General features: G+C 35.8%; 1 protein-coding gene and 1 pseudogene across 4 annotated transcripts in view; one reads left to right on the top strand and one right to left on the bottom strand.

Annotated features, from left to right (window-relative positions):
* Cdh19 (cadherin 19) overlaps positions 1 to 17,417 on the bottom strand; it is a 111,572-nt gene that overhangs the window by 67,416 nt on the left and 26,739 nt on the right. For 3 of the 4 annotated variants that reach the window (XM_039090879.2, XM_017598843.3, XM_039090877.2), the window contains 2 exons: positions 15,777 to 16,080; positions 13,028 to 13,319 (listed from right to left, as the gene is read on the bottom strand). In XM_039090879.2, the coding sequence (XP_038946807.1) occupies positions 13,028 to 13,319; positions 15,777 to 15,968 (484 nt within the window). In that variant the 5' untranslated portion in view covers positions 15,969 to 16,080. Of the gene's footprint in view, positions 1 to 13,027; positions 13,320 to 15,776; positions 16,081 to 17,417 lie in introns of those variants that run through there. The other variant, NM_001009448.1, reaches the window with a different exon arrangement.
* On the top strand, positions 4,554 to 7,695 carry Eef2-ps1 (eukaryotic translation elongation factor 2, pseudogene 1; annotated as a pseudogene).

The following is a 17,417-nucleotide window of genomic DNA, read 5'->3' on the forward strand; positions in this document are numbered from 1 at the left end:
TTGTGGTGCTCTACTGGTAGATGAAAAACTACAAGCAATTAACTGCTAAGAAAAGTGAGAATTAATCTTCCCAAAGAATGAGCTTCCTGGTTATTCAAACCCATAATAATGGGTCAGCCCAAAGAATACATGCATACAGGTAATCTGAGTTGACTCAGAATACTCATTTATGGATTTGATCATTCATATGCATGTGTAGCATAAACAGTTAAAGAAGGGGAAAATGAACTTTGGATGAGAAGACAAACATACAAGAAGTAAGAGGTACAGGAAGGAGAACATAATGAAACTATTTTAGTTAAAAACATAAAATATTATCTGACATCAATGGGAGGGGAAGACCTTTGAAGATGTTTGATGCCCCATTGTAGGGGGATGCTAGAGCAAAGAGGTGAGAGTGCATGGAGGAACACCCTAATGGAGGAAAAGGGGAAGGGAATGGGGAAATGGGATAGGAGGTTGTAGAGAGGTAATTGTGAAGGGGAATGTCATGTGGAAGGTAAATGAATAAGATGATTAATCAAAATAAATAAGTTAAAAAGACAGTTTTGTAGTTTCAGTAAAAATTACACAAATACATAGTATGTAATTTAATTAAAACATTACATATATATGTATATATATATATATATATACCTACACATATATTCTGTTCCTATATTCTATTATAAATATATATCATGTATGCATATAGCATATGATTTTATATTTTTATATATTATTCATTCTCTACAACTGTTTATGATATATGATCTAGATAATTGTTAAAGGTAATCCTGACTAGCTTCTCCCCAAATTTGAGCTGTTTTCTTGCCTGAATTGAATTACAATATAGGTTAGAAATAAAGATTTGATTGATATACTATGACTCAAATTGTTCCACTCTACAAAGGTCAAGGTGAGCTTACAATTTGAAAATCTCCTAACATGAAAAGAAAATTGATGTGAAAAATTATTAGACAAAGCACTTCTAAAAGGCAACTTTTATATGGATGAAAATAGAAATAGAAGTTGACTTTTTAATTCTAAAAGATAAATTTTTAAGCACTCTTTTATTCTTTTCTGATATAATGAAATAGTTGCATCATTTTCTCTTCTCTTTTCTGTCTAAAAAAATTTTCTATTTATTTCCTCTTTTTCTTTCAAATTATTGTACTTTTTTATTGTTGAGTCTCTCTCTCTCTCTCTCTCTCTCTCTCTCTCTCTCTCTCTCTCTTTGTCTGTATGCCTGTCTGTGTGCCAGTCTGTCTGTGTGTTTGGTGTAGCTCAACAGTGATCATATTATTTGTAAAGTGTCATTATCTTTCCCTAAGTAAAAAACATGATATTTTATGTTTCTTATAGTTTAACTTTATTCTGTTTCTCTAAAAGCAATAATATGGAATTACAACAAAATGATGACAGATTGATTGACATCTTTGTAGGAGAATAATTAAAAGTCTAATATGTAAAACTGCTTAATGGAAAAAATGTTTAGGACAAAGGAAGATTCCATTACATTAAAGAATTTAAGGGGCTGGGGATTTAGCTCAGTGGTAGAGCACTAGGAACCTAGGAAGCGCAAGGCCCTGGGTTCGGTCCCCAGCTCCGGAAAAAAAAAAGAACCAAAAAAAAAAAAAAGAATTTAAAGAAAAATATTTTATCCATTCATTTTTAAAAGCACAGTCATAGTAATATAGAATATGTGTGACCTCAACATATCATTAACTACCACACCAGATTTCAAACATTATCCTGTAACTAGGACTACTTGGTAAATAATAATCAATTAATCAGATTGTTTGTTCCTCTATCAAAAAACATTTACCGTGCCATATTACTAGGTTCTGTGTGAATGGTTAAAATCATGAAAGACATTCTCATTAATGTGAATTTAAGTACTACATCTTTTTGTTTATCTACTGAATCTTTACCATGATTATGCAATATTTTTGTAAAAATAAATGTCATACAATATTAGAATTGTTTCATGTTGCCTCATTGTTTTCTGGAAAACCTATTATATTCTATGACATGAGATTTAAGATTTACCAGGTATTATAGAGAATGGTGTAGTTTACTTCTCTTTGGTAATTATATACTGGTATTAAATTCATTTTTAAGACCCAGTTGGAGTTAAAATAAGATGATGATACAGAATTAAAGGAAATATGTACAGTATATGTATAATTTCATATAAATCATCATGTTCAGAGAAATATTAACAAGTGCTGATCTCTATTGAACTAAAACAAAATTTGAAGACTAGGAGATACATTAGTAACAGAATCAATCATACAATTTCTCCACACAGCAACTTAATGTATAGGCACTAATATACCCTAATAATTGTAACTTAGTCAATGTGGATTTATTTGACATTTATGATCACCCAAGAATTTTGTTGAAGACTTAATGATTCCCACCCAACTATTAAGTTTAGCATCTGCAAGAAAACTTCATTGGCTTGCGGTGTTTCAGCTCACACAGTGTTTTATCCTCTCATTATAATCAGAGGCATCCAAACAGAAAACATAAAAGAGCGATAAATTTTTACATGCACACTAATCATAGTGGCCATAAAGAATTCAGCTCTGAAACTTGTAAATAGGTCATTATATAATTAAAGTGTATATTTATTGGGGAGCACTTAAATAAACACATGTACCACAGTTTATAAGCATTGACTGCTAAAATTCAAATACCTGAATTTCAAAATGACTCATTATAATTTGTGTTGGGAAACATTGATTTTTCTGTTTTGAGATAAGCGATAATTTGTTCAGGCCTGTCTGTCTTAATGTAGATTAGGCTGAACTAGAACCCTTAGATATCCCTGTGACTCCATCTCCTGAGTCCTGTGTTTAATGGTCATCACCTCTATACCTAGTCCTGCAATAGTTATTTTTAACATACAGTTCATAAGTTTATTCATCTTTAATTTATCAAGATAAGTACTGGTCTAATTGTGAACTCCAAAAGAGTATATAGTATATACAACTATGTTTATCTGTACATTACATTAGGTATTTTTCTAATAATGAAATAATGAAAGGATTAATTAAATGATTAAAATGATTAAATTTAATAGATAAGTTACTGGTTTATCAGATGTCTGCTTATCCATTCACAATGAGACCCAAATGTATTAGTAGGAAGATCTTTACCTACTGACAATTCATAAATGGCACATCCTTATTATATTTGGTAGTTAACAGTCCAGAAATTCAAGGAAATATGTATGAGAGAGGGTCTGTTACTCACTTTCCCGCTTAACTGTGCAAAGTATTTTTAATCACTTTTAATTTTCTGACCACAACCATCTAAAATTAAGTCCATGCTTATACTTATGTGTTGCATGTTTGACACCTCTATCATTAAAACTCTGAAACAGATTGTTTTAGTCAGATCTTTTAAGGTCTATTTCAGAGCAGGTGAAAGGTCAGATGAACTGAAATAAGAATTCATCTTAACTCATTCATTTTGAACTTATGTGAAAAGTCTTCAGATTATAAGAATTCAATTGGAAAGGAAAAAAGTCAAAATATTGCAAATGATATGATAGTATATTTGAATAACACCAATAATTCAACCAAGAACTCCTCAGCCTGGTAAACAAATTCAGCAAAGTGGCTGGATATAAAATTAACTCAAACAAATTAGTAGTCTTCTCTCTTGAAGGATAAACAGGCTGAGAAAGAAAGTAAGGAAATGATACTTCATAAGAGTCACAAATAATACCTCAGTATGACTCTAACCAAGCAAATGAAAGATCTGTCTGGTAAGAATTTCAAGTCTGTGAGGAAAGAAATTGAAGCTCTCAGAAGATGGAAAGATCTCCTATGCTCATGGGTTTGCAGGATTAACATAATAAAAATGGCTATCTTTCCACAAGCAATCTACAGATACAATACAATCCCCATCCAAATTCCAATTCAATTCGTCATAGAGTTAGAAGGAGCAACTTGCAAATTCATTTGTAATAACAAAAAACCCAGGACAGCAAAAACTATCATCAACTATAAAAGAACTTCTGGGGAATCACCATCCCTGATCTCAGGCTGTATTACAAAACAATAGTGATTAAAAAAAACTGTATGGTATTGTTACAGAGACAGGCTGGTAGATCAATGGAATAGACTTGAAGATCCAGAAATGAACCTCCACACCTATGGTCACTTGATCTTTGACAAAGGAATTTAAACATTTAGTGAAAAACATAGCAATTTTCAATAAATGATGCTGACTCAACTGGTGGTTTGCATATAGAAGAATGCAAATTGACCCATTATTATTTCCTTGTACAAAGCTCAAGTCCAAGTGGATCAAGGACCTTAATGTGGATTAAGCCTGATACAATGAATCTAATAAAAGAGAAAGTGGGAAAGAATCTCAAACTTATTAGCACAGGGCAAATTTTCCTGAACAGAACACCAATGGTTTGTGCTCTAACATCAAGAATCAACAAATGGGACCTCATAAAGCTGCAAAGCTCATGTATGGCAAAGAACACTGTCATTAAGACAAAACGGCAACCAACAGATTGGGAAAAGATGATGACCAATCATGCCACTATGGACAAGAAAGCCAGCATTCAGAACATGCCAGTCATAACTCACATGGACCGTGGCAAGTCCATACTGAGCAACTCTCTTGTATGCAAGGCGGCATCATCACCTCTGCTCAAGCTGGGGAGACATGTATCACTGACACTGGCAAAGATGAGCAGGAGTACTGCATTACAATCAAGTTCACAGCCATATCCCTCTTCTATGAGCTCTCTAAGAACGACCTCAACTTCAATTAAGAAGTGCAAGTATGGCTCGAGCTTCCTCGTCAACCTCATCGACTCTCCAGGTCATGTAGACTTCTTCTCAGAGGTGACCACTACCTTGCATGTCCCAGAGAAAGTACTGGTTGTGGTGGACTTTGTCTGGTGTGTGTATGCAGACAGTTTCAGTGCTGTTGCAGGTCACCACTGAGTAAAACAAGCCTGTGCTGATGATAAAAAAGATGGATGGGGCCCTGCTGTAGCTGCAGCTGGAACCTGACCTAAGTGAGGTCAAGATAGATTAGGTCCATGGGCAATATCATGATCGATCATGTCCTGTGGAGCAGCAAGTTGAGAAAGTTACCCTGATTCCTAGTGGAGACAGGTCGAATCCCTGGAAACCCTAATAGGGACTGCAGGCACATTCCCAGCCTCCCAGATTAGGGTCTCCTTAGGAGCAGCAACCCTCCCCCCGCCGCCCAAACTCCTGTACAGAGGATTGAGACAGACCAAGTCATGAAGAGCAATGCCCTAAGCCCTTCTCCACAGGTTACATAGGCTCAAGACAGATCTGTCACAGATGACAACGCCCCAAACCCCTTCTCCACAGGTGAGGACATGATCATAGGTCACATGTGCTCAAGTTAGGTCACTCCTAGACTAGAGACAGGACCATGCCCTGCCCTGAATATGTAGATGTGGTGGCCCACCCAAAAATGTATTTAAGGGTCGTGTTCAGAAGTAAAGGTGGGCAATAATCACTCCGTTGTCTGAGCGCTTCTGTCATAAGAGTTGTAACACCGCCGTTTGGAGAAAAAGAACTGCTCTCCCCAAATTGCCACCAAAAACCCTCCTGCAATCTTCACTGGCTCCTCCATTTCTTGCTGGCTAAGCCCGGCCTGAAAGAATGCGGAACACCTCCCCAAGTTCTCTTCCTTTCTTGTGGAAAACTTCCAGCATGGAGGCCCACACTGTCCTGGGTACCATAAGCTTTGGTTCTGGCCTACATGACTGGTCCTTCACTCTGAAGCAGTTTGCAGAGATGTATGTGGCCAAGTTTGTAGCCAAGGGTGGGGATGTGGGCGTGGGGGGGGGCGTGCAGCCGAGTAGGCCAAGAAAGTAGAAGACATGATGAAGCACCTTAGGGTAGACCTTGACTTTGAGCCGGCCAATGGTAAATTCAGGAAATCAGCCAATAGTCTAGATGGGATGAAACTTCCAAACACCTTCTGCCAGCTTATCATGGACCCCATCTTCAAGGTTGTTTGATGCCATCATGAACTTCAGCCAAGCTGATTGAGAAGCTGGACAACGAAGATGAGAACAAGGAGGGAACACACTGCTGAAGGCTGCTGGCTACCCACAATGGGGTTGCTCTGCTGCATATGAACACCATCCACTTGCCATCCCTTGTCATTGCTAGAAGTACCATTGTGAGCTGCTGTACAAGGGTTCACCTGATCGTGAGACCGCCATGGGTATAAGAGCTGGGACCCATAAGCCCTCCTTATAATGTATATTTCCAAGATGGTGCTAACCTCTGACAATTGCCACTTCTATGCCTTTTTGTACAGTGTTCTCTGGGGTGGTGTCCACCGGCCTGAAGGTCCAGATCATGGCACTCAACTATAGGCCTGGGAAGAAAGAAGGACCGGTTTCTGAAGCATATCCAGAGGACCATTCTGATGATAGGCCACTATGTGGAGCCAATTGAGGATGTGCCCTATGGAAACATTGTGGGGCTGGTCAGAGTGGACCAGTTCCTTGTGAAGACGGGAACCATCATCACTTTTGAGCATGCTCACAATATGCAGGTGATGAAGTTGAATATCAGTCCTATCATCAGGGTGGCAGTGGAAACTAGGAACCCAGATGACCTGCCCAAGCTGGTGGAGGGGCTGAAGTGGCTGGCTAAGTCTGGCCCGATGGTCCAGTGTATCATTGAGGAGTCTGGAAAGCGCATCATTGATCTACCTTGAGGACCTGGAGGAGGACATTGCCTACATCCCCATCAAGAAATCTGATCCTGGGGCTGGGGATTTAGCTCAGTGGTAGAGCGCTTACCTAGGAAGCGCAAGGCCTTGGGTTCGGTCCCCAGCTCCGAAAAAAAGAACCAAAAAAAAAAAAAAAAAGAAATATGATCCTGTCGTGTCCTACAGGGAGACAGTCAGTGAGGAGTCCAGACTACCAAGTACCCCAACAAGTATACATGAAGGCCAGACCCTTCCCTGACGACTTGGTAGAGGTCATCGATAAGGGCGAGGTGCCCACCACGAGATCAACGCGCTTGCCTACTACTTGGACAAAAGGTATGAGTGGGATGTTGCTGAAGCACATAAAATCTGGTGATTCGCACCTGATGGTACTGGTTCCAACATTCTCATGAACATCACAAACGATGTTCAGTATCTGAATGAGATCAAGGACAGTGTGGTGGTTGGCTTCCAGTGGGCCACTATGGTGGGTACTCTTTGTGAGGAGAACATGCGTGGTGTGTGATTTGATGTCCGTGATGTGACCCTGCTTGCTGATGACATCCACCAGGGATGTGACCAGATCATCCCCACAGCATGCAGTTGCCTCTGACCACACAGGCCCGCCTTATGAAACCTATTTATCTGGTGGAGACCCAGTGTCCTGAGCAAGTTGTGGGTGACATCTACGGTGTTCTGAACAGAAAGTGTGGCCGTGTGTTTGAGGAGTCTCAGGTGGCCAGTACCCTCATCTTTGTTGTCAAGGCCTACCTGTTTGTCAATGAGTCCTTTGGCTTCACCACCGACCTTTGATCCAACACTGGTTGTCAGGCCTTCTCCCAGTGCATGATTCTGCCTGGGAACCGCTGTGAAGATAGCAACCACCCCAGCCAAATGTTAGCCAAGATCCACAAGTACAAAGGCCTGAAGGAGGGCAACCCAGTGCTGGACAACTTCCTGGAAGAACTGTAGACATCCTGGTACTGCCACATGCTGCCCAGTACCCGCCCATCAGAAGACACCTTGAGACTATCCCCACAGTGCTCCTCTGGAGACTGTTGGGGTCACCCTGACCAAACTCAGCACTCACACTTGCTACCAATTCTATTTATTTCAGAATTTCCAGTCGGGGCAAATGGCCCTCTGTAGCCTGGACTGGCAGGCCATGGGGTGTGCAGGATACAACTGTTAACATTTTCAGAAGGAAACACGCAGATGTCCAAAAGTCTAAATAAATGCATTCAGAGGTTAAAAAAAAAGGTTCTAAGAATTCATTCTTAAATGTTCCTAATTTAAAAAGAAAAATATTTTCTGAGAAATAATTATAATTATTAATGTACATACATATTTTACTTGAGTTATAGGTTTTATCACACTTATACTTTACGATGTTCTATATAATATTGATTTTAGATGCAAAGTATTATTGAGTACAATTTTATGTGCTTTTCCAAAAACAATAAATATGTAATTTCAGATATTCTTTTTTTTTTTTTGGTTCTTTTTTTTCGGAGCTGGGGACCGAACCCAGGGCCTTGCGCTTCCTAGGCAAGCGCTCTACCACTGAGCTAAATCCCCAACCCCTATCAGATATTCTTTTAACAACAGAATGAGAATGCCTATTTTACTTATATTCCAAATGTGAAATACTTCTATAGTCATTCTTAATAAATAAAGCCAACAGAATCTCTTTCATAAATCATGTTATACTTTAATAATAAAATCATCTTGATGAAGATATAATAACAAATTCTTGCAAAATTTGAAATTTTGAAATTTCATATCTCCCTGTGATATGAAAGTTTTGGAAATTTTATTTATTTCACTAAACACCTGTGAAATGAATAAAGATTTAAATGCAAGAACATATAAAACCAAAATTTAATGTGAGTAGCTTTACAATTTTTTTGTATCCACATATATGATGGTCATGGGGTGCAGCAAAAATTTCCATTCAGAATATGAAACCTAAAAGGGTTTATTGATTATTTAGTTCAGCATATAGTATGAACCAATTTAATAAAGAAAGCCTTACATTAGTTTATGAAAGATAAATTACCCGAATTTGTGTTAATAGGCCATGTGGTATAAGTCCATTAGAGGCTTACACATGCTCCTATGCAAAGCTATGACTTAATTTACTGAAGAAGGTTTTCAGATGTGAGGGTGATCTGGCTGAATCATCTGTCACCCCATTGATCACCAGGGGTGATATGGATGATCTGACTGTCTAGGTGGGTGTCCCCTTTCTCCCTCACTGCTCCATGTGCATCCCTCCCGAAGCTGCGTGCTCTCTGTCGAAGAGGATGACCATTCCCGAATAAATGAGGATCAATCTTCAGTCAAGGGTATACTAGTAGCTGTTATTCCCGGCTAGAACCTCCAAACAAGCTGTCAAGAAGTTTTTTTTTTTTTTTACCTGTAAGTTAGGTACAAAATATATTTTAAATAATATATTTTTATGCTTTCACCAAGATGCCTCCGAAAGAAAAGAAAGAAGCCCCACCCCCCACAAAAAAAAAAAAAAGCCGACCCAAAGCAGAGGCCTTGAAAGCTAAGAAGGCAGTGATGAAAGGTGTCCACAGACACAGAAGGAGAAGATCTGAACCTTATCCACTTTCGGGTGGGCCAAGACCCTACATCTGTGGAGGGAGCCAAAAGCTAAAATATCCTCGAAAGTGTGTACCCAGGAGAAACAAGCTTGAGCACTATGCTTTCATCAAATTTCCACTGACCACCGAGTCAGCCATGAAAAAAAAATAGAAGACAATACACTAGAACACACTTGTGTTCACTGGGAGTGTCAAGTCCAACAAGCACCAAATCTAACAGGCCTTGAAGAAACTCTATAACACTGATGTGGCCGAAGTCAGTACCCTGATAAGGAAAGCCTGACAGAGAGAAGGTGGTGTATGTTCCCTTAGCTCTTGATTATGATGCTCTAGGTTGTCAACAAAATTGGGATCATCTAAAGTGAGTCCAGATGGCTAGTTCTAAATATACTTTTTTCACCATAAAAATAATATATTTCGTATGAAAGTGACTTTTTGTTTGCCCCCACATATGTCAGTGCAATAATCAGGTACCTGGTATCTCTGGGGTCAAGAAGAGGAAACCAGATTTCTTAAGAAGAGTGACAGAGTGCTTTGCACTCCTTTGTGAGTATGTAGAATCAAATTAGCTTCTGTCAAAGAACAGGCAATTCTCTTAACTGCCGATTCACTCCTCTAACAATATACAACTTATTTTTAACATCCTCCCTTTCTTTGACATGCCAAGTTAGATGAAAACTGATAGGCATCAGGGAAGATTATCAAAACAAGTCACTATTGAAGTAAGTCACAAAGATACAAACATGAATATTCTACATCAACAAAAAATTTACTAATTACTAGAAATTTATAATCTCTTGGGTCACCATTTTCCTTCATCCAAAATCACAGATTCTCACTTATCCAAAATCACTGGCAAATTCTCAAATTGACTTTATCACCTGTGCATCATTTACATACAGATATGCACTGTTTTGTTTTGTATATGTATTCAGTCCTTCTTAACCTCAAGAATTTTGAATATTTGAGTGTTATACTTAGTTTATTTTTGTGTGGAAAGAAGATAATAGCTTTGTAGTCTAGTGTAACAAATGAAAACACACACATATCATGTCTGAACACACACACACACACACACACACACACACACACACACACACACAACTGAAGCTCAATTCCTTTAGAGAGTTCAAGCCTGAAAAAAAACTATATATCAAGTGTATAGGAAAACAGGTAAATCACTTCTCGGCCTTTTGGGTAAGGTCAAGTGTGAAAACCAGGTAAACCCAACATTGCTTTCTTTCTTTTTTTTTTTTTTTTCCAGAGCTGGGCACCGAACCCAGGGCCTCCCGCTTGCTAGGCAAGAGCTCTACCACTGAACTAAATCCCCAACCCCCCAACATTGCTTTCAAAGAAGTGAGTGTTTAATACAGCCAACTAATGAAAAAATAAAAGCATGAACTTACGTTTTAGAAGCATGTTCAATGTTGGATCAATAAAGAATATATAATTATTAAACAATCTATTAGAAACTAGTATGCATAGCTATCAAACAACTAATTTACAGAACTTTTAAAAGTATTTAATATATTGTGCAACTATTTTCATGTTGTTTTAAAGACCTGTATTTTAACCAATGTAGAATATGTTCATTAATTTGTAACTGCTATGATAAAGGGTGGAAAGTCAGGAGAGAATACAGTGGATATATATTTTACAATCAATGGATAGCAATGTTAAATTTTCATGAATAAACTTCAAAATATATTGGCATATCTTTAAAACATGGGTGAAGCATTTGTTTATTATTTTAAATGGATATTTTAATTAAATTCTGTATATTATTAGCAAAATTTTGACTAATTTAATAAAAGAATTTTGTATAATCATAGGTCCCCTGGACTGCACAGATATTTCTTCCAAAGAAGATAATTACTTAGTTTCGTCATGTTGAAATCATCTCCTCTTCATTCATTATATTTAAGAATTTAATGGCAATAGCATCAAAAAGTAAATTAAACAATGCTGAATGTAAATGTTCAAACAGCCTCTTATTTTTGTATTTCTTGATTTTAATGCTTCTAATAGTTTTTAAAAATTATTATTACTTTTATTTTTTTACAATATAGCCATTGTCCCCTTCCTGTACCCCCTCCCACAGTTCCTCATTCCATGTCTTTTCCCCTCATCTCCAATATCCAAGAGGGTAACATTTTGACCTATTGACTGTGCCTTTTGCCTTACAGAAGCTTTTCAGTTTCATGAGGTACCATTTATAAATTCTTAATCTTAGTGTATGAGGCATTGGCATTAGGAAATGTTACCTTATGTTAATGAGTTCACAGCTCTTCATGTTTTCTCTTCCATTAGATTCAGTGTATCTAGATTTATGTTGAGGTTCTTGATGGAGTTGAACTTGATTTTTTTAAAAGGAGACAAATATAAATCTATTTTCATTATTCTACAGACTGCCAGTTAGACTAGCACCATTTATTGAAGATGCTTTTTTCTTTTTTACTGTATATTTTGACTTCTTTGTCAAAGATCAAATATCCATAAATGTGTGTGTTGGTTACTGGGTTTTCAATTCTATTCCATTGACTGACCTGTCTGTCTCTATACCAATACAATATAGTTTTATCATTATTGTTCTATAGTAAAACTTGAGGTCAGGGATAGTCTTTCTCCCAGAATTTCTTTATTGTTAATAATTGTTTTCGCTATCCTGGGTTTTAGGTTTATGTTGTTCTTGTTTTTGTTTCAGTTAGTTTGTTTTTCCATATGACATTGAGCATTGTTCTTTCCATAGCTATGAAGAAATGTTTTGGAATTTTGATGTGGAATTCATTGAATCTGTAGATTACTTTTGGTAACTTAGCCATGTTTACTATGTTAATCCAACCAATCCATAAGCATGGGAAATGTCTTCATTTTCTGATGTCTTTTCCAATTTCTTAAGACACTTGAAGTTCTTTTTATACAGATCTTTCTCTTGTTTGGTTAGAGTTACTCCAAGATATTTTATATTATTTGTGACATTCTGAAGAGTGTTGTTTTCCTATTTTCTTTTTAGCCCTTTTATCATTTGTATAAGAGAAGGCTACTGATTTATTTGAGTTAATTTTATATCCAGCCATTTTGCTAAAGTTATTCATCAGCTGTAAGAGTTCTTTAAGCCACTTATGTATGCTTTCATATTATCAATGAATTATTTGTACAGATTATTTTCTTTAATTTGTCATGTATATTTTGTAAAATTTAGTAATCAATACAATATGTACATCTGTCCTTTTTAAGCATACTTTTAAGACTGTTATGAAAATAACTTTACAATACAGAATGACAAATGTGTAAAATGTAAATTTTAGCTGAATTTTAGTTGAAAGTTTATGTTTGAAATTAAATTTGTTTCAGAAATATATGCATCTAACAAAGACAAGTAGTATGTGTGAAGGTGCTTGTGTGTGATACAAGTAGTACAAGAATAAAATTAACACATTATACCTTAGAACAAAAAGTTTGAGGAAAAAATAAATAATGCATTAACTAAATAGAGTTCAACATGAAGCAGTTATAATTTCTCGTGTAATTGTACCTTATAAAATATTATTATATAATCTAATTTTTCAAATACTTCACTTAAAATTTCAAAAGAAGAATTATGAAAATTATTGCACTACCAAACATATATTCAAAAATTTAAATCTATTGTCATTGTAAATAATGTTCTGATGTAAATTAATATTTAATACCTTCTGGAGACATCTCTGGTACAATGGCTTCATAAGGTTCATCTAGGAATCTGGGTTCATTGTCATTGACATCCGAAACTCTGATGACAAACTCGGACTCAGGTTCCACAGCCTTCCCAATAGTGGTATCTATTACCTGGGCCCGCAGAATGTAGAGGGATTGTTTCTCTCTATCAAGCTTCTGCATGGCAAATATGTCACCTGTTTTTTCATCAATACTAAAGCTTCCATCACCAGTTCCCAGTAGCTTGTACTGGAAAGAGTTGTTTCCATTGTCTAAGTCAGATCTTAGCTGCAAGTATAAACAAAGACAAGTGAATTCCCAAATATATGGAAAATTCAATGTAGAATACACAATTTTTATGCCAAGCCAATTTGTCGTGTTCTTTTGACATGACAAAATGGTTTACATGATATTTTACATGTAAATTATTTTACATGAAGATGTCACTACATTCTAACTCAAATATTTTAGTATTATGGAGCATATATCTGTCCCTCGGACACCATTTATGAATATGTTCTTCTTCTGAATAAGACTTTCATGGAAAGACATTCATGCATGATGTATAATTTATAGTGATTCCAATGATAAGAGTTGTAAACTATTGTTCTGTAATAAGTAAATGTTGTATGTTATCATGGAGACAATCAAACTATAGCATAAACTATCAATTTATTGTATTAATAATAAAAAATAAAATTTCTGAAAGATAAAATGAGAAAATAACTATACAAACCAACTTTCTCACTACATCTCTTTTTTTTTCTTTTCTTTTTTTCGGAGCTGGGGACCGAACCCAGGGCCTTGCACTTGCCAGGCAAGTTCTCTACCACTGAGCTAAATCCCCAACCGCCTCACTACATCTCTTAAACTTGTTATAATTAATTATTTATGAAATGGGTGGTATTTACTAAGTCATAGGCTAAGAAATTAGTAAAAATAAATTTATACATCAGTCAATATATCAAATCTCACAGTAATTAAAAGTTGAAATTGTGTTCAGTAATAGAGAGAAACTTAGAAACAAGTAAATGTATCCCACACATATTTGTGAAATAATTTCCAAAGCCCATTGAGCTGAGTATTTAAAAGCAGTAGGGTGCCCAAAATATTTTCTTGACTGTTAGGTTTCCTCACTATATCCCCAGTCTCAAGTTAAGTAAATTCCTGCCCATTAGGAATGCAGGTATATTATAAGATATAGTTTATGTGTACAAAAATATTTATTGACATAAGTACCTTTTGTTGTGATGGGAAGCCAATATCACTGCAAAATTTTACCTAATTGAATGTAATGATTTATCCTTCTTTAATAGTTATCAATAGTGGAACATCCACACTATCTCTTATCCTCAATCGTTTTTCAATTACAAGCACCAAGAATTGATTGAAGTTTTTTTTTAACTAAAGCTTATTTGCATATTCCATACACCATGTGGAATTAGTTATAAAAACCATTAAAATGCTGCCAGATTTAATTTTATAAAGTTAAAATAAGAAGGTCTGCATGAATGGTTCAATGACCCAAAATGCTTTCTGGTCATTCAGAGGACTACTTTTTCATTCTCAAAGCCTACAAGGTGGCTCAAAGTAGACTTTAACTATAGTATCAAGGAATCCTATGATTCTTGGCATCCATAGGTGTATGGCATGCATAAGTTACACATTAAGGCAGACAAATCTCTCTCTCTCTCTCTCTCTCTCTCTCTCTCTCTCTCTCTCTCTCTCTCTATCCTCTCTCCCCCTTCTCCCCTTGTCTTGTATCTATCTATCTATCTATCTATCTATCTATCTATCTATCTATCTAACTAACTAACTAATCACTTAAAATAGACTAAGAATACAATATGAAGAGCCAGTCATTTTTTGTGTGATAGCCATGTGTGCATGTTGCCTGCAAAAAACAAAAAGAGCAGAGCAATACCATTTGCGGTTAGCTCACACATGCAGACACGGAAAGATTTAAAATCTATGGTTGACTCTTTATACATTTTATGGTTAGGATACAGAGAAAGTTAGTGGATTCTGTGGACCAGACTAACCTTTCACTCCTGAATGAAAGAAACAAAGTAAGTTAGGGAGTTTGGAAGACTTTCAATTAAACTTTACCACCACCTAATTAGCATTGAACTTATTTCAGTACATCTATCAAGTGGCGGGGGGTGGGTGTTAAAAATCAACATGTTACTGAAATTACCTGTGTTTAAACAAAGAATACAAATATCAAGTGTACTAATAGGAGAGATTCTCATAAAAATTATTCTTTAAGTGTGTCTGATAAAATTAAAATTATCATTCTTTCCATTTGAACTTCACTAATCAAATGATGTGTGTAGGCTTTTGAAATTTCTGAGCCATTAAAATGGATTGAATCAATATGCTTCATTAGAAATTAATGAGAGCATAGCAATAGCAATTTAGCATAGATAAATATGATGCTAACTACTGTAGATAAATAGCATCAGACTGTGACTGCTTTAAGCCATTGTAACAAACAACATCACTTCATTTGTAGAGGCTGATAATAGAGACAGCATATTCATGAAAAAGATAAAGAGAAATTGGAAAACTAGACTTCCCTCTTTAAGTTTTGAACAAGTGTTTGCAAATTCAAGTCTATTGTGCCTTTGCTTGGTTCTTTCTAAGGGAACCTTTAACTACGTAGAAATCATCAGACATTAAAAAGCCCATTCACATCACATCCTTACAAAGAAATCTACTGTAACTGTTTCAGGAAATAAGTACCCGTCCAACATGTTGTATAGTATCCATTTCCTCTGGTACAACAAATTGCTTCCACACCCAGCCACGCTTAGCTCTCCCAAGAGATGGTACTGCTCTCTGAGCCTTCTCAATTTTCAAGGTTTCTGCAACTTTAAGGCAAGGCCATATGAGAGGAACCATCAATATCCAGTATTTCAAGAAGTAGTGGTTCATTCTGGTGTATATTTGGATTCCAATTGTTTTTCTATAGCAGAACAGGACTGATCCAAACCAAATGTGTTTGTTTCTTTATACTCTTGTACAATCTTAAGTATCCTGTAAGTTCCTAAAATGTGGGAAATAGAAAAAAGATACATTAAAAAATGCACTTTCTCACATAACTACTAAAGATAGGTTACAACATTTGCAGTTGGAAATATAGGAATAAAATAGACATTTAATTTATCTTCCAATTAAGTCAGTTAGTTGTATTTTGTAGCTAAGCACTTGTCTGATTGTAATGCTATAAATTTCAACTCAAGTACCATTTGTTTTAATCTGCACTCATAAATCTCCCTGAAGGTTGTAGTAATCCTTTACAATCTCCTTGATTGACAGCTGACATTGAAATAGAGCCAAAATGCATTATCACTTAACCGGCTTACTTTCTCATATATTTCTAACTCAGAAAAAGTTTGGCTGATGAATTCATGCAAGCGTCAAGCAAAGAGGTAAAATAGTCCTCTCCTTTGACTATAATAAGATTTATCTTACAATTCCTGAAGTTATATTTTACTTAATAATTAAATACAAACCAGTGTTTCTACTGAGAATTTTTATTTAATTTATTAATTATTTAATAATGGTGAATATAATGTGAGAATTAGAATGAATTTCATCATTATATTGAAGTTTAAAATTTTGTGTTGCATATTGTTTAAAGTGTGTGTGTGTGTGGGTGTGGGTGTGTGGGTGTTGGTATAGGTGTGGTGTGTCTGTGTGTGTATGTGTACGTGTGTGTGTGTGTGTGTGTTTGTGCTAGAGATACAATCTTGCACATGATAAACAATTAAATTGCTTCTACTGAGCTACAATTCAATGTACGAATGAAAACTAGAAAAAAGATAGATAGGTAGATAGATAGATAGATAGATATTATAGAAATGATAGAAACGTGATATAACATTGTCAGTGTTGAATAGGACTTGGAACAAGTATATACTTTCTAGAACATTTTGTGTGATATGGAAAATTATTAAAGAAAAATTATTTGGTAATTTTATGTTTGGATTTTTGTGTGTCAATTGAAATTGTATTTTGGATACTCTTCGTAGTATTTTATGGTGTGTGTGTGTGTGTGTGTGTGTGTGTGTGTAATATGTTCATAAGTCCATGTCAGTGCCTGCTTATCCATATCACAGAACACATGAAAAGTCAGTTCCAATTTTTTGGGAGGTAATTATCTTTTTCAATGGATTCTAAGAACCAATTTATGTTATCAAGCTTCATGGCGTGTTCTGCATACTGAGCCAGTTTGCCATCATCTACTTATTTTTCTACTATGAACAATTTAAAAGAATAAATAAAGAGACTTGGTGGATCTTAATACATTTTAGTTTTTAGAGTCTGTGGGCTTTTAAAATTAAAATGTACTAAGTCTTCAGAATAATAGAATAAGGCTTT

Source organism: Rattus norvegicus, chromosome 13 (genome assembly GCF_036323735.1).
Source record: "Rattus norvegicus strain BN/NHsdMcwi chromosome 13, GRCr8, whole genome shotgun sequence".
In the NCBI taxonomy this organism is placed as follows: domain Eukaryota; kingdom Metazoa; phylum Chordata; class Mammalia; order Rodentia; family Muridae; genus Rattus; species Rattus norvegicus.